Below are 20,961 nucleotides of genomic sequence, written 5' to 3'. Positions count from 1 at the left end.
AGGCTTGTTCCAGTTAGAGGAGTTTATTCCAAACTCCAGAGGTCCACAGCAATTCCATTTCTAGGAGATTTAATTCCATTTGTACATTTACATTCTTAAGTCACCTATGATTATGTGAATGTTATTTTCAAAGTATGATTCACCTGTCATCATTCACAGCCTGAACATGGTAACAAAGAATAAGATAATTTACACATAAATTGGGGTTGAACCCTGTTTATAGAGACTAGGATACAATTTTAAAACATGTACTCTTAAAATGCCAAAGTGAATAGTGATTTAGATTCGTGTGTGACATCAAAGATGATCACTGACCCTAAGGAGCATTTCCAAAGCACAAAACACAAGGAGAATATTTTGGGTAATATTTTTCTATCTGCTTAAGTCTCTGCATCCTTTTGTTGTAAACACACAAATTAGGCCAATGCTCCACTGGTATTTGGCACAAGGTCAGAACTAAAATTCTGAAATCCTGCATTCCTTGCCTAAAAAACAGAAATATTTTAAAAATCAGAGATAAAAATTCCTTAAAAATCTTTTAAGGAAATCTTAGAATCACGGGCTTTTTCAGATAGATCTTGTTAAGAACTCTGATGGTATCGAGGATCAAGCTACCAAATATGTCTTCAGTCATTCTCATCTTCACAGTTAATTCATCATCATCATAGTAAGTCCATTGAGATTCTTCTTTGCAGAGTTCCTGAATCTAAAATACAATTTTATTGCAGAGATTTTAATTATGTATAATACTTCAAGAATGAGAGCATGGTCTGTTCTGAGAGGTGCCAAGACGTTGTACCTAATCCAACAGCTTTAGATATGCATCATTGATTTAATGTATTTAATTTGAACCACTCACAAGAGCTGGAAATACTGGATTATTATTGCAAGTGTACTGAAAAAGAAGGCAATAACTTGCAGTTCTGAAGTTATTCTGAGAAAACACAACTCTCTCAAAAGCATGAGATCTTCTAGTTTAAACCTAGAGAAAATTAAAACAAATCTCCAGATGGAAGATGCTTACCAGAATAAGGTCCACTCTGGCTCTCTTACAGTTGCCATACTTGGTCATATTAAGGAATTTTCTTTTCATTCCTAAGTCATTCTTTTCCAGGTTCATTATTTTAAAAATTTCACCCTGAGCAAATGTCTACAAAATAAAAGAGGCTGAAAAGAATTCTTCCCACAGGAATTCTGTCAGTGAGAAGGCTGCCAGGGTGCCAGCGTGAAGATCCAGCTTTAGATCTAGAAACATCCCAGAGTTTAGGGAACTGATCTAGAAGTAGCTGATCAATATTGGGCAACCAACATGCTTTAGATATAAGATTACTTTAAAGGTTACGCCCAAGATAGTCGTAACCAGGGAGATTTAGAAGCCCCATTCTCATTCTATAGAACTCTGTACACTTTAATCAGCTCAGTCTGCTTATAAGCATCAGAGCAATGCTGTTCTCTAATCACCTCAGTTACACTGCCATCATCCTCCCAAATTTCACACTGTCTTTTTGCCATGACAATTATCTGCTCTCCTCCCTGACTCTTGTTATTGTACACTTCGTGTTTCCAGAATGTACCTTGACATCACTGACATCTGCTCTTCTGCAAAGATGCCTGGAACTTTCTCTCATCCACGGAAATGCATTTGGATTTGCAGTCACTTGATATTCTGCACATAGCAACTCACGGGTCAAATCAAGTATAACCTGCAACAACAAAACCACAGTACCAGCATAAACCAGTTCTTTCACTGATGCCCTTTCAGAGGTTTCCCAGCCCTTCTGAAGGATATTAGGCTGGTGACAGTAGAGGTTTGCATCTCAGTGCAAAATTTCCTGACATCACCTGCATCGCTGATGTTCCTATGCTGAAGAACGCATCAGCCTGTATAGCAGGGGTTGGACAGTAATGTGTGAGCACTCACTAAGTGTGGCCCTGATGGGGGCCTTTAGTCTCCCTGTGTAGACAGAGGTCCACAAACCTCAGTAGTTCCAGGATGCTGAGGAACATAAAGATCTGTTCAAACTCAGCAGGACCATCCAAAATAGGAGACCAGGACTCAAATCTGCAACTTTCTAAGAAGCTTGGCTCTTTCTGAACAGACCCAAACCAGATGCTGGGCTGTGTGTCCAGGGTGTTATGATGGAAGAGCTCTAGCAAAAGGCTCGTATCACAGCAAGGACATCCATTCTAGTAGAATTATTTTGCAGCAGATTACCCAGAAGCAGTACTTTGCAATACCTTCCAGTGCTCCTTTAGCTATATTTAGTGTTAACAGCTAGAATAATATTAAGTACTAATATGAGTCAGTGTACAGAACACTGGGCGAGTTGAATAACAGTTACTGCTTTAAAAATACCTGATTATACATCCTCTTGCTTTCTGTTTCCAAATCGTTCCCTGGGAGATCATTACATTCAAAGTACTTTGGCACACTGATTTCAGATTGAAATCTGAATAGATGTTTTCTGGGGTCCATAATTCTTCTACAGAATATGCAGACAATCCCTTAACATAGGAACTGTACTGCAGTATCACAAGAGAAACTTCACAGTTTCCTTCCAAGGAGCTGAGTGCCACTGATCTAATTTGTACAAGTATTGCTTTTGTGTGTGTCTCACCAGCATGTGTTGGTGAGAGGGTCAGATTAAGTCAGAAATCTGGTTGCAAATGCTGACATGATTTTTATGGATATGAAAAACAACTGAGCAACACAAATGCTTGTCTGTGTAGACAAAATTTCAGGTCCAGGAGTTTAGACAAAAACCTTCTCACTGTACTTACTGGCAAAGCGACTGGAGAAGCCTCTGGAAATAAAGGAAATATCTTGTCTGCTTTTAAGCCATGTTTTCTTTTAATCTTCTTATATTCTTTAACTGCATCGTCTACAAATTGAGTTGCAATTCTCTCTGCTACTGTGTGACAACTGTGAACGCTACGCATGTCAGAGTCACACAGCAAGACATCGGAAACCTTTGCTGATGGTTCGGATAAGATAGAAACTGAGTTTTCTTTGAGGAGAAACAGTTTATGAGAGTCTTCTTGTTTTAGGCCTCTGCCATAATTCACCATGTCTTTTTCAAAGGCACTTTTATATTTGTGTTGAGCTGGTTCAGAAAATGCAATTAAAATATCAAGCAGAAGTTTTTTATCACATTCACTTGCAATATCACCAGCAAGTTTATTCCTTTTCTGATCCTCTACCAAGCTACAAATATTTTTGCTTGTGTTTCCCTCATCTGTGTTACCAGTCTTACTTTTCATTGGAAGCACATTTGCAAGTGTCCTTTGTTTTATTTGTGTTGGTTCTGGTTTTTCTGATCCCAAGCGTGTTATGTTATTTTGATGAAGGATTTCATTACACTGGTCACAATGTGGAAACTTTTGTCCTTTTCCAGACAGCAATGCAGCGTGTAACCCAGCCTGGGTTTCTTTCACTTCTGATCCTCCCACACTGTTTGTGTCTTCTGCTTTCTCTTCTGTAAACCCTGCTCTCTGCTCATCACCTTCAGAATATTTGCGGTCTCCTTTGAAGGATTCATCATCATAGGAGGAGTCAGAGTCTTCATCCCCACTGTAACTGGAATCATTTTCCTTAGCCCCCAACAGGTGAGAGATCTCATCAGGTCTGACAAAGACACCACAGTGCTGAGCACACTCAAAATACTTCACCCCTTTGTAAGTGCCAGCATTATCACCTTCAGCTTTGTCAAGTGCAACACCAGCCCAGTGGCCACTATCAAAATAAGTCTGTCCTTTGAACATGAGGGTTCCAGGTTGGGTCTGCTTTACTAACACTCTGTCCCCAATTTCAAATGATGACAATGGGTCGTCACTGTCATCCTCAGCTTTGGGCAGTGCTAAGTACGTTTTGCATTGCTGCTTTGTGAAATCAAGACTTTCCTTGGCCTGACTAGAAGCAGCATTTGACACAGGCAGAAACTCTGCATGCTGGATAGGTGTCTCATGTTCTCCTTGTTGGTTTTCTGATAAGCTCTCCTTTGCACCAGGAATACCTTCAACTAAAGATTGCTCTGAGATTGTAACATCCTGTGTTGAAAAAATATCAGTTGTCTCTTGACTGAGGAGGGGAGATTCCTCAGGCACGATGTTATCAGGTAATGGGGGTAATGTGTCCATTTTCAGTGATACGTCTTCATCCATACACTGTCTAGTCTCCAAGACTGTCATTTGTTCCGGTGGAGATGGGAAACCATCCACACTGAAGCTAGAATCATCATTTTTCATTGCATCTGCACCTGAAGGGGGAGGAGGAAGATCTTCGCTTGGAAATGACAAATCTTTTTTAGTAGAGGATGACAAGTCAGCACTTCCATAGGACAATACTTCATCAATGGGAGACAGTATTTCTGACAGGGTTTCCTCATCGGTTGGTGGGAGACCCTCATCACTAATGAAAATTGTATCATATTCACCTTTGGAAGAGCAGTTCTCAGCTTGAAGCAATTGCTTTTTTGAGGAGACAAAAGAAAACAGTCCCCTCTTTTCTTCCTTTATGTCTTGCCTTTCAGTTGTGGAGATATTTTGGTTTTCTGTAGCCACCCTTTGCAAGGACTCAAATGAGTTGGTTTCTGTATGGACTTCCTCAGAAATTCCAGGCATGGATGTGGGCAGAGATACAATGTGACTGGGTTTGCTGGATTTGAGTTTCTTGTTCAAAAATTGTGCATGATTATTTTCACCTCCCAAAGCAGATAAGTTTCTTGAGGATAGACATACCAATAATTTGTTATTTTCAGTATCTTTGTCAGGTAGAAAAGAGACAGTGTTCCTAAGCTGGTCAGTCACCAAATCTAGATGTCTCAAAGAATCTGTCAGTGGAAACCTCGTTAGGTTTCTATTTTGATCCACACAGAAACCGTTAATTCCAGCATCCTTTTTCACTCTGCTAGTTGCAGGAGTAGGTTTCTGCAGTTCATTGATCTTAGGTGAGTAGATATCATCACTGCATGAGGAGCTGGCAACTGCATCTTTACCCTGGCTTGTGACCTCCTGAGAACAGGCTTTGTTTCTACTGTCGTTTCCCAAGTCACCCAGATGTAGCTCATCCATTCCCTTGGCAGGGTTATCAGATTGGGAGGAATGTGCTGAGGCATTTACTTTGTCTGATGCAATGAAAGAAAGCAACTGATCAGTGCAGCCATGATCTGAATCATCTCCAGGGTATTTCTGGAAGTGTGATGAAGCCTCAGCGCTGTGCTCTTCGGGCACTTCATGTTCAGTGTGTTTGTCACTAGGTAATGTTTCCTTCCCATTGCTTCTTGCTACGAGCATCTCTTTTGAAACATTAGCAAATGCATCACCATTCTCACAGACAAACTCTTGTGGGATACTGACATCTGTGTCCTCTCCAGTTTTCAGCTCTGATTCAGAATCTGAACTGGAACTTTCTGAGATGTCAATCCAAACTGCAGACACTTGCTGAAACTCCGGGAGTGAAGAGTCCAATCTGGCACTTTGACATCTCGGGGAGAAGTTGTTCAGCCTGAGCAGTGAGTCAGTGGAAGTTAATCCTTCAGAAAATGCTTTTAAGTTTAGTTCTTTATCAGGAGCTTCATAAGAAATGTGGTCCAAATGCTTCAAACACTGCCCACCATCCACCTGCTGGGTCTCATAAGGGACAGGCACATCCACTTCTTTAACTGGAACATTCAATAAAAAAATCAAATAAAACAGATTTCATAACAATATTATTTTGTAGAAGAGGTTGCTGACAGGTAACTTAGGATTCAAATCCAGTAGACCTCAGCTGGAAGTTGTGTTCAGAAGACAGTAGCATTAAATACACGGTCAAGATTAAGGCTATTTTTAATATCATTGTAAAAACAAAAAAATTTATCAAATAAAGATGAGGAACTCAGTGGTGCAGCAAACAAATACAGTAGTGTCCAATGTAATGGATCAGAAAAGTCTGAATGCAAGATTTTCTTTAAAATCTCTATTATTTCAGCCCACTAAGTAAAGACTTCTTGCCAAATACAAAAATGAAGTCAAAATGCTAATGGTGAGACTGTGGTCCACTGAAGCCCATGGAAAATCTTCTCTTTGCCTGAGGGACAGGATTCATTTCAGACAATTTGGCACCCACATGCCCAAAGCTAGGCTTGGGAATCTAGAGAAGGTGCAGCCTACGCCAAACTTCTATCATCAAGACCACTGGTTTTAAGTCTTACACAAATCTATAGTCTCCCTCACTATGGAGTAAATGCAGAAAGACAGTTCATTAGAAAACTAACACAAATTTGAAATATTGCCACAATATGTAAATATTTATAGTGCAGAGATTATGCATACACAGAGCTATGTAAATGATATAACTGGCTCCTATATAAACAGCCAGTTTTATTCATTATATGTCCTACTAAAAGCAAGAAATATGAACTGAGGATAAAACCTGGAAACAAAAATAACTCCAGCATGTCCTGTCGAAGTCTATCTTCAACTGATCTATGTTCTTTTAAAAAGAACACCCTTGAATTATTGGAGAAAATGCCTCAAAAGAGAGTAAATTGTTAATGACACGATCAGAATAAGTTATGATTTTGTTCTGAGGAAGCAGTATAATCATATCTGATAATAAACCTTTGTGAGATCTCCACCATCTTGCCTAGCAGTGATTTATATATTGGGTAAATTGTGCAAGACACTTAGGTAATAAATGAGGAGATTGTCTCTCTTTCTGTCTGGATTAAAGTTTGATTGAAGTGGCTGAAACAGATTGGACATAATAGCATTAAATATGATTTACCAGTTCCTTGAAGAGTATTTTCTACCTGAACAAGGCATAAGTTACACGAGGTAGAAGGCATCCTCAAGTTTTTCACTGTGAACTTGCTGTCACATGTACTAAGCAGTCACAAACATGGTTTGCTACAGAGATCTTCTTTATTGGGTACCTGTGTTTTTGCAGTCTTTAATGATAAAGACTGAGCCTGTGGTTTGACCACTAGCACCACACACTTTCTTGGCCACCATTTCAGACACATCAGGACCTTGCACACCAAGGGATGGCTCCAAACCTGGCAACGCCTCTGCCTGCTTTTGGTACTGTCCCAGTATTCTCTTGCTCTCAGTAGAAAAGCTGTAAACAGACAAGGAATTAATGGTTGTGGGTTGGTTTTGTGTTTCCAAGTTAATCATGATAAATCTATATGAAATCAATAAAGGTATGAATTAATGCTTCTGGTAGCGCTTGATAGTACCTGTGGAGTGCTCACATGCACATATGTTTTTTAAACCAGCAAATTAGTAAAGTCAAAAGCACCCTGAAGAGTGTATTTTTCCTCTCCTTTGCCCTCCCTCTCACTTGACACTGTATTTTATAGAGTCAGGTTTTTAATCTTCATAGATGAGAACAGGAGGAGACTGAAGAAATCATCAGCATTGAAAAGGCAGAACCAGGGTCGAGCTCCAAACCTGTTTGCCTCCCCCATTTCCAATCTGTGATACTGTAGCAGGTTCCAATAGATCTCATTAGTTTTTCCACTTTAAACATAGCATTGCAACTTTATGGACATTTCAGACATCAGATACTGAACACGATGGTGACCTTGAACTTTCTAAACAGTCTCCTTACTGCAAAAGCATAAAGTAACACAATTCATAGTCACAGGCTTTCCTGTTAGCGGCACAAGTTCTAGTATACACAGGGGAGTAAGTCCAGAAAAAACAGTGATCTACGTGCAGGTTGTTTTGGTTTTGTTGGGGTTTGGGGATTATCTTTTTTTACTACAATAACAGTTTAGAAAGTTAAATATGTTCTTGAATAGATGAAAATCAACAATATGACAGTGTCGAGAAGCTAAATCCCCATTCATTATTTTTTCTTAATGACTATATAGTATTCACCACCACTAGTGATTAGGGACTTTAAATTAAGTATCCCAATTCAGAAGATGCATTCCCAATTCTTAGCTAAAAGCTTGTCCATTTATAATAATTACAAGTTTCTGTATTCCTTGCACCATCCATTAACAAAACTAAACCAGCAGCTTTTCCTGTAATTTATTTATTATTTTGGTTTGCTTTAATTTTTAGATGTATTTTCCAGCCCCTTGCAGCCCTGCTTATCAACTGCCTTCCTGATCAGTATAAGATATGAACATACCTGCACTGGTTGGATAGTTAGTGTCATTTCCACTCTGCACTTTTAGACAAGGAGGAGATCTATGCACTGTCACACAGCAGCCAGATTTTGGGTGTATCATGAGTTCCACCAGGCCCCCTCTGCTCTAGACTGATGCCAATATTCACTGTTCTCCTATGAGCAGGCTTGTCAGTAAAAAGAAGTGAAAGCACAGCCAAGAAACCTTTTAAAGATTTCTGTGGCTTGTAATCAATAAACCTGTGAATTATAGATCAGTTCTGTGCAGGGATTTATTTGAAAGCCTTTCCCTGTGGGGGCTTAAGTAAATGCACAAACCTGACTCACTAGTCTGCTAAAGGTCTGGGTAACACTGAGTGGAAGGGGGTTTCTAATTCATATAGATATGTATTTGTCTTTACTTATTTTTTTTATCTTTCTGAAGCAAACTAGATTTTGTTCATCTGAGTCTGCTTTGGAAGACTGCTGTTGTGAGCAGTGTGGGTATTGCTGGGCCCTCATCCGCACTGCTCAGCTCCTGCAGCTCGGTGGGAAGCAATGGGTGATACAGCACCTGGGGAACAGGAGGCAGTGCTGAACTCCTCAATTACCTCTGGCTGTGGGCATTTTACATGACATTTCTACGCTCCAGTTTAAGCATAAAATTAAGCCCCATGTAGTACAAAAGCCTTCCATGATTAAATCCTAAACGAAACACAAACCTGCTCTGAGGGGTTAAGTGATACATAGGCTCAGAGCCAGAGGAGACAAAGGAGTGAGTGTTACCAATTAAATCAATACGTTTCCACTCATTCTGTATGGGTATCCTGAGGTCTAATGAACATGTAGTTGCAAAGTGTTTTGAAATTGTAGTTAAATAAAATTAAAATGTGAACTATCATTAGCAGTTGTGTGGCATCATCAAAATATATTCAGTATTTCATAATTCCATATTCATAATGCTATGTAAAGTAACTTTCTTAGGCCTGATGTCAAAGCTCCATTTGTTCCTAACGTTGCAGTGACAGGCCCCAGTCCCACAGACATAGATAATACTGCATTTTATACAGCAGAGAATCATGGTGAAATATGTTCACCCTCTTTCACAAAAATGCAGAGTTTGAAATTAATACATAAAGCCTGCAAGAACTGGCTTTCTTGTAGCCCAGAGGATTGTGACACTGCAAACAGGAGCATGGAGCCATCTAATGAAACACAACTGCCTGGAGAACAAATATTACTCCACCTTTTGCAAACAGGATTAAATAGTTTATTACTCAGTGCAGCCCCTTCCATGTGAAATAAGCTTATGGTGGCAGACCAACAGGGCTTTTTTCAGCATGAAACAAACTTGTCCAACTTCTAATGACAAATTGAAATCACAGCACTACACAATTACGTACATATATGCATGAGATATATACATAGACACAGACTAAATTTCAGGATTGAGGCCCAGATTTAGTTTGTTCTGCTGAAGGAGTTTATATTTGTGACATACAGAAGAACTGAGATCACAGTGTAACTCCCTGTAACCACCAGGAGATTGTGTGTTTTCTGATAAAGAAAAATAACACTGATAAAAAGTGCAGTTGATGTAAATACTGACTTAAACAACTTCCTGATCAAATTCAAGATTTCACTTAAAACACTTTTTTTTTGGACCTGCACAGAAGTGTGCTTCTTTTTAAAGAATGGAAAGATCTGAAATAAATACACTATTTCTTATTGATATATTGAAGCGATGAATGTATTCCACCTCAGGAATTTAGTCAGTGTTATGAAAAGGATCTCCAGCTATGGACCCACACACCTTAGTTTACTTGGTGGTGTTCACCAACTTATACCCTGTTACATTGTGCAGTAAGCTGGTCCCTGCCCTGAGGAACTTACCATTTTGGACACCAGATGGTAGGTTGGACAGATGGAGGACACAAACAATAAGCCAATTGGTCAGAATGATAAGCAGGGATCTTGATGCATCAACTGCCTGAACACAAAGGGTTTCAAAACTTACCATTATAAAAGTCCTTCTTGGGAGCATTTAAAGCTCACACAATTATCTAGGACATAGCTGCCATCTTCTCCACTGGACTGGTTCTTACCTTCAGCTATCGCTGGGGAAAGGGTTTTACTTACCCCTCATATTTCTTTCTTTGTTTATTCTCTAGCTGGACACAACTGTCCCTGTTCCCAGACAGATCAGGCCTTTCTGGGTTGGCCATAGACTCTGCTGAAGAGTATAACTTTGGGCTAGAAATAAGTCTCACTGTCTTCAGCTTTATTTCTTCTTCAGCTGCTGAGCTCCTTGTAAGCTAAAAGGAAAAGGTAACATGTGAGGTTTCACCTGGGTTCCTCAGGTGTACTGTCAGCTCTTCGCCTCTCTATTACCCACGCAGAGAACCCACCGAGGTATCTAGTGACTGTGGTTTAGTAGCCTCTTCCTTCCCAGCCAAATCATGAAGCTTTTCCTGGAGTTGTGCTGTCAAATGCTGCATCATTAAGATTTCTCTTTGCTGCTTTAATATTAGTTTTCTTTCCTGATGGGCCGCCCTGTAGATGTTTTGCAGGTGCTGGATTTCTGCCTATGCAAAGTGAAGAAAGAGCATAAAAGCTAAGATAACAAAAGAGAGACCTACTTAATAATATGTACAGTATTTCTTAACATAAGGCAGCAACACTCTCAAAATATCCTGAGAATTCAATATGCAAGTTTGTTCCTCTTTCTGTAAGGATTTTGTAGTTTTATTTTTTACTAATGCTGACTGGAGAATACCCATGAAAACTAATGGCAAATAAAGGGATATATTTCACTGCCTGAAAGATGGGGTGTCTGAGAGGTGAGACCTTTGGAAATTGATTATCTTCAGGTCATTCAAAACTCTGGGATGCTTGTCATTTGCACAGGAATTCCTTGAAGTAAAGGGGAGGCTTGTACTACATAAGGAACAGGACAGAAATTTTCTGACTACCAAGTGTAATTATGAGCCCCACATTCCTCTCAGGAGCAGAAGAACCGAGACTATAAAATTAGCTGTCAGATTAATGTACTTCAACATCAGAAGCATAAATCTGCATACATCAGTGGAATTCTGCATTATATGTTTTATTGTTATGGCACAAACAGAAAAGTCCACGAAAATTGTGGAATAGCAGGGAAAAAAAATAGAAAAAGAAGAAAAGATGTTTTCTTTTCTCCAAGATGTGCAGACTGCTGACTTGGACACAAAAACCCCCTCACTGAATGTAGGAAGCAAATCAGAATAATGCATGTGCAAAGACACCAGTGACTTTTTTAGAAAGCAAACCCCACTTGCTCCAGCAGCTCCCCATGTCGCATCCTCCCACTGTTTAGAAGATGAAACCCAGCCCCTCTTGCTGCAGCGTTACCTGCTCCTGTTTCAGCTCCATTAGGATTTCCCGCTGCTTTGCGGCCATGGCTGAGGCTCCCTCACTATCCTGCAGGTTTTCCAGACAGCTGGAGACCAGAGAAGGATGGGATCACAATCAGATAATTAAATACCAGTAATTTAACGCTCTTCAGAAAGCAATGCCAGGGATAGCAGCTTGGAAAGCAGCAGTGGCTGTGGAGGGCTCTGCTAGACTTGGGGGACATCTCACCGCCCCACGGCCATATTGCCAGGAGCCCTCCTGAGGCAGCCAGACCTTCCCTGACCACTCAGTGCACAGCACCGGCTCGTGAGGGACGCCATGAACCGGGAGACTCTAACTGTACCTCACGGTGCCCCAGCCCAGTCAGCACTGAGGGACGCCTTGCACCAGGGTCTCTCACCACCCCTGACAGCACCTCAGCACAGGCAGCACTGAGGGGCGCCTTGCACCATCCTGGTGCCTCAGCCCCGTCAGCGCCGGGGGACATCTTGCGCCAGGGGTCTCACACCGGCCATGATGGCGCTGAGGAGAGGCTCGCACCACACGAGGACGAAGCTGCAGCATGGAGCTCAGCTGTGCTCTGGGGAGGATAAAACTGCACGGACTCCTCTCCTCCTGCACTTACTCTGTGAGAAGTATTTTATATTTGCTCTGTTCCCCTCAAACGAAGACAGACTATCCCGGCTGAGCGCCTCTGACTGCTGAGGGCCCCGCCATGGCAGGTCTGTGGTGTCCTGCCCCGCGCCTCCCCTCACCGTTCCTGGTGTCCCAGCCAGGCCAGCTCAGCCCTGGCTTTCTCCTGGAGAGCTTTCTTGCGGAGCTTGAGGAGGGCAGCCTGGTGCCGAGCTCGCAGCTCCTCTCCCCTCAGGCACTGCTCCGCCATGGCCAAGCTCAGATGGCAGAAGGTGCTGGAGCCTCCATAGTGCCGGCCGACCTCGCTCCACTGGGGACAGAGCAGAGCACCATCTTTATGGGTGAGGTGAGAGTTTGACATGGGGACTACAAGCAAAACAACCCCAAAACGAGCACCCCACACACTAGTGCGAGAACTGGCATTACCTGGCTGCCAGAGCTGGCCTGTTCACTGCTCTCTTTGGAGTCATCCCCTGCCAGGGTCTCCTCGTGGTGCACATTCACCAGAGGCGATGGCAAGTTAAAGGCTTGATGGTTGTGCAGTGGCTCCCTGTGCTCTGCCGGCAGGGATCCTGAGGGAAAAAGCATTTTGCTGTAACAGAAGGCAAAGAAGACACCAAAAACCAGTTCCCACAGTACATGACTTCACATGCATTCTGGAGTTCAAGGAGCCTTTGCAAAGAGTTGGCAGCCGGGCCCATGCGCTGCCCTTAGCAGGAGCCCGAGGAACATCACCCCACAGCTCTTTGCTGACAGGAACAAGCTATGGGCATTGGCCTCACTTCCAAGTGAAATCATGGCAAACAGGTAAAAATTTAAAAGGAGAAGTAATTGGTAGGGCAAATAACTCTGAACTTCAAAGATGATTTTCTGTAGAAGAGTCAGGAGTACAAAGGGAGACTGCTCTGGTTTAAATATGCATAATGAATAGAAGTATTTAGGTCAAAACTTTCACAATCAAATTAGTGAGCTTTGTGATTCCATGTTCCAGCCATGCTACAAAGCGCTGTTGTTTGCCCTATACCACCAAATCCTTTAACTTAGTGTTCACCTTCTTGAAGCACTGAGGGATAAGAACCCCTTTCTGTCAGAGGTTTTCTTTCTTCTACTATTTTGGGATCCACTGGACTGTGGTCTCTTTCGGTCTCCAATGCAGGTGGTTTCCGTGAATGCATCTCTTGCTTACTGAAGGTAAGAAAGGAAATATTTTCTCATTGCAGTTAGATATGTTTTCAATTCCAGCTTTCATAGTTAAGTCCTCTGTGAAGGCTGAATCTTTCTCAAACCAGAATGGTGCTCATTTTTATGCAATACTGGAATTTTTACCTGTGCCAAAGCACCTTTCTGGTAATTTTATGTGTAAGACTCTAGAAGCAATTCTCTAGTCTTTAATCTATGCCACTTGAAATGAACATAAAAACGTGCACATACAATATTGTCATTCACGCCAAGGTACATGATGGTAAAGCAAAATGAGGAAAATTGTATTTTCCCCACAAGTTTCAAAGGGGTTTCTGTCTTTTAAGAAAGTGCAAAATCTCCCACAACACTGGAAAGGCATTTATGCTATTGCATAAATTGGAGTAGAAAGACTGTACTATAAAGATGGATATTTCACAGCAGAAATCTGAATGAATAGAATGGGTTATAGTCCTAAAGATAATGTAACAGCCATGTAAACTGCTTTTGAATGACTTGAAACAAGCATCTATTTCAGAAACACACTGCAAATGCTCTAGTGCCGCAAGTAATTCATGTAGTCAAACCACAGGCTAAACTGCTGCAGTCCCTCGTTGTATACTGCCTCCTGTACCTGCCAACTGTGTTGTCCCCTTCTGGTCGGTGTCCTCTTTGCGTTGGCTCTGCACAGCCCAATCTTGGCACAGAAGGATAACTGCCATTGGAGCTACTGCACTCCTGCAAACACAGAAATCATCTGGAGACCTGAATGATCTATTTGAAAGGCAGAACTGTTCTGCTTTTTTCCCTCATCTTCTTGGGAAAGCTCTTTGTTGTAGATGATGCTTTTCATACACCAATAATTCCTAAAGATTTGGATTAACTAATGAGCTGGATACTGCTCACAGGGAAAAGCCTGTGTGGGCATATGGAAGTAAGGTAGTGCAACAGCTCACAAACTGTCTTGTATTTAGAGCTGCTTTCATGGGAGTCAGGGTACTGTGTTCATCCTAAGGGCTTTTAGGAAAAACCCTAGAGAGATCACTTCTGTCCAAGCTGTTCCAACATATTGAGAGACATTAATTGAGCTGAAGTATCTGGCAAAGTAAATACTCCCAATGATGTAACGAGAGCTTGGAATGGCAGATAAGGTCTGAGCTTGTGCTTGTATGTATGAGGCTGAATTCTTATTCTAAGAAATAGACACTGAAGTCCATCAGTCCCCAGCTGACTGCAGAATCTGAGGCTGGAAGGTAAACAACAAAAACTTTAGCATCCTGCTTATCTGTGAATTTTTTTTGTCTTTGAAAGGATACTTATCTCTTGAGGACTGAAAAACCTCTTCAATTTTATCGCAAAACCAGCCACAGACACAAAAAGCTGCAGGACCAAGTGATTTCAGATCACCAGTCCAAGGAACAGCCTAAGGGACTCCATTACCTGAGAGACTTGGGCACTTCCAAAAAATTACCCTGATCTACAGTTTTTAATCTTTTGATTGAGGGGAAAAAAAAAACCCCAAGCAAACCCCAGTGGGGTTTGGAGGAACATTTTGCTGAAGCCAGAAGTGGTAACACAGGAGCTGAAATGATAACTTACCCCTGAACTGTGCTGAAGCAGGTAATTCAAACTCCTCCGGCTTTCTTGAACTTCTAGCTTTGCTTTCTCCCTCAGCACTGTCAGCTGCTGTCTCTGCTGCAGCTGATGGACCTGTGTTAGGAAACGACACACTATAAATGATATTTTCAACCAAGTCAAGTGTTACCCCAGAGCTGGGGAAGCGAAGGGCAGCAAATTCCAAGAGCAGGCAGCCCTGGCATTGCATGGCCAGCAGAGCAATGCATTCTTAACCCCCAGTGCCAGACTAGGATCTCCAAATAGCAGTTTAAGGCTGGCACCTCCCCTTTACAGGTACATGGGCTTTATAAACCTGATGCAGTCAGCTGATGCCAACTGATTATATCCTAAACACATGTGGTTTGGGGGAGAGCTAGCACCTTTTTACCTGAGATAGCAGCACTTGCATTGCTCTTTGCTTGCTGCATCAATTGCTTACTGTACCTTCAGTTTGTGAGCCAGTAGTAGGGAGGTTTGCCTCAAATAGTCCAGATGGCTCCTGTGCTTCTCTTCCAGTTCTGTGCAGCCAGGGTCTCCCTCACCTGCAGAAGCTTGGGAAACAGGTGGTAACAGTCACCACTTCTTAATTTAACAAGTCTGTGCTCTGTTTAATAGTGCTCGCTGAATAAAGAGTTAACCAGAGGGAGGCAGTGAAAGCAGATTCCTCAGGCTCCAGTTGCTGCCCTGAAACAGTTTCTACGCTGTTGAAGTCCTTTGGGATTAAAGCATTTGCTAAGTGTTTTGCCAGCAGGGCCGACTTGCTGTGTCATCACTGATGCCTGTAGACCTTGTAACTGATCTAACAGCATTGTGGGCTTTTCAGTGAGGTCCCAGGACACTTCTCAGCACTCTACTGCATTTCAGGCCTGACTGTACTTCTCAAAACATGCCTGAGTCCTAATACATGGACACAAACGAGGGACCACCAGAAGGGGATGGGTGGATGTGTACATTGTTCCTAAGTGCATTTTCCTTTTGAATCCTCCCTGGGCCTATTTTTGGAAGCCTCCCAGATCTGACATCTGCCTTTATTCCCAGAATAACTTCCCTGCGTGCATTTACTTCTTCTAACATATATGAAGAAGGAAAATGTCACTACCTACATCCTGTCAAGAAATCTGTTAGCATAAAGTCCTGCAAGTACTGGGGAGAGGGGAAGAGGTAGGGCTCAGGAGGGCCTATGTCAGGAAATTGAAGCACTGGGGAGTAATTCCTGTTCTAAGCGTGAAGTTCAGAGCATGGGTTATTGCCACTCTTATTATTCCCACTGCACCTTCACTGCACCAACAGGACCAGACCCACTAGTTACAGAAGAAGAAAAGCTTCCCAACCTGGTCACCTCTTTGGGAGCTCCAGCAGCATCACTGGAGCTCCCAAAGCTCCCCTCTGTCTTGCAGCTTCTCCCAGTACAGGGTCCCACCGGATTTCTCTCTTTTGTCACAGGAGGAAACAAACCCATGAAAAAACCTTTCAATTTAAGTGGGGAAAAGAACTCTTGTTCCAGGTGCTCCTATTTCACTGCTGCTTCCTTATTGTAACTCTCCTGTCTGTCTTTTACAGTGCAAGTGATGTAATGTTTACCAGTGATATGTTCTTGGCTGCTTTGAGCTCCTCAGATGAATTGCTAAGCTTATGCAAACAGGTTGCGTGTTTACTCTGTGCTGTGCCACTGTCACAGCAACCAGAGCCATAAATGAATTGAAGTATGGGTCATAAATAGAAATAGGTTTGATTTGGAAACTTGAGATAAAATCTGTATCCCCATCCAGATTGTCTGAATTCAAATTACCCCAAGCCTCAGGATAAGCCCATGACATGCAAGGTTTGAATTTGCTGTAAATAGTGAAGGACCTTGAGCATGGAAGGAGCAGAGACGTGGGCTTCTTTGCATGCCAGGGTGCTTTTTGTTTTACGTGGATGTGAGTGAAATAAAATGTTAATGCTTCAAGCCTGGTGCAGATTTTCTATTAGAATGCTGCTGTGTTTTTATAAACAGCTTGATTGCAAATGTCACCTCTGACTGTTACTATGGGAGCCTTTTCTTAACCCCCTACTTTTCCGAATCAAGAGACTGGATAAAAATCTCATCTTTTCCTTCAGTAATGCATAGTTCCTGGTTCTGAAGGGTTGTTTGAAAGGGCAAAATCAGAGTGAATTACCTAGAAATCACATGCCAAACAAAGAGTTGATCCTTTTTAAAAGATCCTTGGTTTTCCCTCAATTTTGAGGACTGATTTAGACTCTTTAATGCATATACTTACCAGAGATGATTTTGTGAAATGGTGTATTTATGAAAGTGGGTGAAAGAGCTGTTGTTTCTACAGGGAAGTTTTATTGCTGGTTTTAAGCAAGGTAATAGAAAAAAGACAAGTGAAGAGCTCTTCAGTGGCTATGCAGACAGCCCATCACTTTGAAAGCCAGCTGAGGAAGCCTCCTTCAGAACTAACAAATAAGGTCATTTTGTAAAGAAAAAAATCACAAGCTAAACTTACTGATGTCAAGTTGTCTGAGTAGCTTTTAATACTGATATGGGCCATTGTGAAGCATGGTAATCCATTACGATAGAGCTTAAAACCGCCAAGTGTTTTCAGTTTGTGCCTCAAACCGAACAATGTTGTTCTGCTCAAAGCCTGGCCAACGGTACTAACATCAAAGTGAGTAAGAAGTTTGTTCTGGTCTGTTTTCACTCCTTTTGAACATAATTTTCCTAATTGTGGCTATTTCCAGATGCATTTCTTGTGCTGCAACATCCTGCATTAAAGAAAATACCATCTGGCTAAACTTCACGTCCTCCTGTGCTATGATGAATGGGGTTTCTGCATCCCCAGATAGCTTCAATGTACATACACTCAGTCTTTCAAAAAATGCCATTTATTAAATCACTTTCCGCTGCACCTGCAGAATCTCAGCAAAGCCCTGTAGAATCTGTGACATATAATTAAGAAAGCTGGGCTAAAAGTCTCATTTTTCTAATCACTTGAAGCCAGGCAGAAGCACTTATCAAGGACAGCTTTTCCTCTTTCTGCCCATGTCAGCAATCAGTCCAAACCAGTTATTACGAAAATACATACTTGCAACTTCAGATGTAAGCACAACTTTGACTACATTGCCTGGAATTGTTTGAAGATGGGGTGTGAAGAATCCTGAAATGCTACTGTGGGAGGGAGCAACAGATCCAGAAGGAGTTGACCCATTCGATGCCCAGGTCAGGGCAATCCTGCCCTTCTCCAGAGCTACTGTGCCAGCTCAATTGCATTATTATTTTAGGCTGCTCTTCAGGTAAGGGAAGGGAAGGGTGAAACACCACCCAGGCATTTCAGTACCTTGTTAGCGTGCAGGAACTGAGCTGTAGTGATGACAGGTAAGTGGAGACACAGAAGAGAGATTTGCTAACCCCTGAGATATGCAGCTCAGGTGACCAGGATGGCAGTTTGGCCCTTCTTCAGCAAGACCTGTGAGCCAAGAGCAAGCCCTAAGCAAGAGACTCTACATTTGAAGGCTATGCTCGTTTACTCAAGGAAATCAATGGGCTGCATTCTTGAGTACCTCAGAGAATCTGTATCTCCAGGCCTGCTGAATCAGTTTCTTCTCTATAAATACATCTGGTATCCCACTTGTCACTGAAGACTAGTTGCTTGCTAAACAAGGGTATTAATGTGGCCTGTGCTGCTCCTGTCCCCTGCAGGTTTTTTGTATCTAAATCCTCTGGTGTGGAGGGTTGGCCAGAGTTCAGCTGCCAGCCAGATGTTGCAGCACATGGCAATACCTCACCCTGCTGCTGCCCCTTCCACGTGTGGCACATTGCACACAGAGCAGCAGAGCAGCTCCTGCCACAGGCTAGCAGGAGGGAGCTGGGCCCGAATCTGGACCTAACCAGGACTCTGAATTTCCATGGAATGTTCCTTCTATTCCCCCAACCCACTACACTTGCAGTACAGATACCACAGCCCCAGGCTGTATGGCAAAGCAACACCCGACTGCACGGAGGAAGAAATGCGTGCGTGTGTTCACATGCTATGCAGTGGTACTTCACAAGGAACAAGACACAAGTAGCATGGAAAGGACAAAGTCCTGAATCTGATGCACACCCAGGCTATAGGATCATTTATCAGCAAATGCAAAATGCAAAGAGGCAAATGCAGCCTCTGTGGGAATGCAAAGAAACTAGTTCAGAGGGAGAAAACTGGTATCGAGAGAAGTAAGAGCAATTGTCCCGAGCCATTCTCCTGTTGCCTGCCACATCTCTGTGCTTCCACACTGCCATCACTGCAGACTGCCTGAGAGATGCTTGGAGGCTGCTGATGGAGCTCACTGCAGCACCAGGCAGAAACTTCATAACATACAAAAGCCAGTGTAGGATTTTGAAGCGAAACACGAGGAGCTGTCTTATCGCAGCACTATCCATCAGCGGCCAATTAGCTGAAACCAGGCTGTTACACTGCTCTGATTCCACGAATTTAATCATTTCTCTCTGCTAGAAGCAAGAAGGCAGCTCCCTCTAGTGACGTGAGAGAATATGTCAATCCGCAGCGAAGGGGAAAGATGTTACATAGAAATGTATTTTCTTTGTAATCAGGTTAAAATTCTGCATTTTGAGAACAACGGAGACCATCCCATTTGCTTTCCTAATGCAAGTTACTTCAAACCAGTTGTCATGCTTAACCTTCCACAGCTAGAAAATACTTATTTTTTTAACAATTAATTTCAGCTTAGACCTTGTTCTCTCTCAAATACAAAAAGGAAACACAAGTCTGGCCCGATGGAATGAGCTTTCTGGCTCATTCAGTCCCATCATAAGGCTGTAGGAAGGGGCACAAGCAAAATGTTTTTCTTTTAAATCACCAAGTTCCCTTATTTAATAGCAATAGCGAAACTGGGGGCTGGGGACTGTAGTGAGAGGGTGTGCTGCAGTATCAAGGGAAGTACAGCTCATCTCCTCAGCTCCCTGGGGAAGAGACCTGGTGGACTGGCAGGAATGATGGAAAGATTTTATGTAGTGGTGTCTCTGAGACAAGCAGACTGCAAACCACTTCCCCACCAGCTCACTTGGTTATAGCAGGTTTTGTGCCTGAACTGGTTGGAGATGCACATAAGAGCTGTGTGAAATACTTCCCAGTGATGCCTGTGGAGCCGATTTGTGTTCCTCACAGCTGTGCTTACAGCATTTGCAATTCTGGAGTTTATACTGGCTGTGTTTAGAAAGAAAATGGAACAGTTCAGGACAGGTTCACTGTCTTACTCCAGGCAGTAAACAGTTACAAACACTTTGTGAGTATCTGCTTCTTACACTCTGCTTTATTATGTTTGAAAATGAAATTTGATATTTTGTCGAGTATGTTTACTATAGAATATTTTTCATGTCTTTGGCTCAGCAAGTAGGTGATGTGGGTATCTTTTAAAGATAGATATTTCTGGTTTGCAGCAGTTGTATAATTGCACATCATTATGCTGCGTGTGCACAGTGACTTCTGTGTTCACACAGAACACAGGCAACTGCTGGTGTGACGCCTCAAGCAGACAATACAGCCTTGTGTCTGAATGCCCTTTCCCTGGTAAGAGTAGTGAACAGATCCACTTGTGACCCATATTTCAAACCCACATTGTCTTCAGAATGACAGTTCCGTGCCTCATCTGCAGCAGCATGGCCCGGAGTGGACCTGCTGGCTCACAGTCAAACCATGGGCTGGAGCTCCAGTGCTGTCAGTGCTTGCAAATGCTCAGAAAAGGTTCAGGCTTCTCCTGGCATAGACACAAGGCAGCAGTTCCTATTGTTCCTGTGGTGAATAGTAGGTGGCAGGGACTTTTTGCCAGATAGCTTCCAGAATTGGGGCCCTTAGTTATTAATATTAAATAAACGCAATGTCTTTTGCTTATGGTAAACACTTCAGACAACAGACTCACTGTCCAATCATGTGAGATGCCCTCCTAGCCTCTGGGGGGTGGGCAGAAGCCTGGTAAACAATGCTGGCTTCAGCACCACCTCAGAATCCAATATTACATATAAAATTTTGTGGGGAAAACAATGAAGAATCCTTAAT

The 20,961-nt window shown here is 42.4% G+C and overlaps 2 protein-coding genes across 2 annotated transcripts; both read right to left on the bottom strand.

Annotated features, from left to right (window-relative positions):
• Positions 1-292: 292 nt before the first annotated feature.
• On the bottom strand, positions 293-4,888 carry LOC115617190 (centrosome-associated protein 350). The gene is made up of 3 exons (XM_030507409.1): positions 2,782-4,888; positions 1,575-1,703; positions 293-706 (listed from the first exon to the last, which is right to left on the bottom strand). Exons 1-3 carry the CDS (start codon positions 4,618-4,620, stop codon positions 539-541), a joined length of 2,136 nt encoding a protein of 711 aa, XP_030363269.1. The 5' UTR covers positions 4,621-4,888; the 3' UTR covers positions 293-538.
• On the bottom strand, positions 4,799-15,448 carry LOC115617183. The gene is made up of 12 exons (XM_030507403.1): positions 15,368-15,448; positions 14,906-15,016; positions 13,941-14,044; positions 13,179-13,312; positions 12,554-12,699; positions 12,250-12,437; positions 11,492-11,579; positions 10,510-10,686; positions 10,241-10,416; positions 6,915-7,099; positions 4,903-5,660; positions 4,799-4,855 (listed from the first exon to the last, which is right to left on the bottom strand). The coding sequence occupies exons 4-12, from the start codon at positions 13,300-13,302 to the stop codon at positions 4,799-4,801; spliced, it is 1,899 nt and encodes a 632-aa protein (XP_030363263.1). The 5' UTR covers positions 13,303-13,312; positions 13,941-14,044; positions 14,906-15,016; positions 15,368-15,448.
• Positions 15,449-20,961: the final 5,513 nt, after the last annotated feature.

The sequence above is a fragment of the Strigops habroptila genome, chromosome 15 (assembly GCF_004027225.2).
Source record: "Strigops habroptila isolate Jane chromosome 15, bStrHab1.2.pri, whole genome shotgun sequence".
Lineage (NCBI taxonomy): Eukaryota > Metazoa > Chordata > Aves > Psittaciformes > Psittacidae > Strigops > Strigops habroptila.
This window is presented reverse-complemented; position numbering and strand designations above follow the sequence as displayed.

Excerpts from the sequence above, each read along its gene's own strand:
- LOC115617190 (XM_030507409.1), bottom strand. The coding sequence starts at position 4,620 with ATGCCTGGAATTTCTGAGGAAGTCCATACAGAAACCAACTCATTTGAG. Across the intron at positions 1,704-2,781 it reads CTTCTCCAGTCGCTTTGCCA|GTTATACTTGATTTGACCCG; the intron begins GTAAGTACAGTG and ends TTGTTGTTGCAG. Across the intron at positions 707-1,574 it reads CAGATGTCAGTGATGTCAAG|ATTCAGGAACTCTGCAAAGA; the intron begins GTACATTCTGGA and ends ATTGTATTTTAG.
- LOC115617183 (XM_030507403.1), bottom strand. The coding sequence starts at position 13,302 with ATGCATTCACGGAAACCACCTGCATTGGAGACCGAAAGAGACCACAGT. Across the intron at positions 12,438-12,553 it reads AGGCCAGCTCTGGCAGCCAG|TGGAGCGAGGTCGGCCGGCA; the intron begins GTAATGCCAGTT and ends CTCTGTCCCCAG. Across the intron at positions 10,417-10,509 it reads CACAGTCACTAGATACCTCG|CTTACAAGGAGCTCAGCAGC; the intron begins GTGGGTTCTCTG and ends TTTTCCTTTTAG.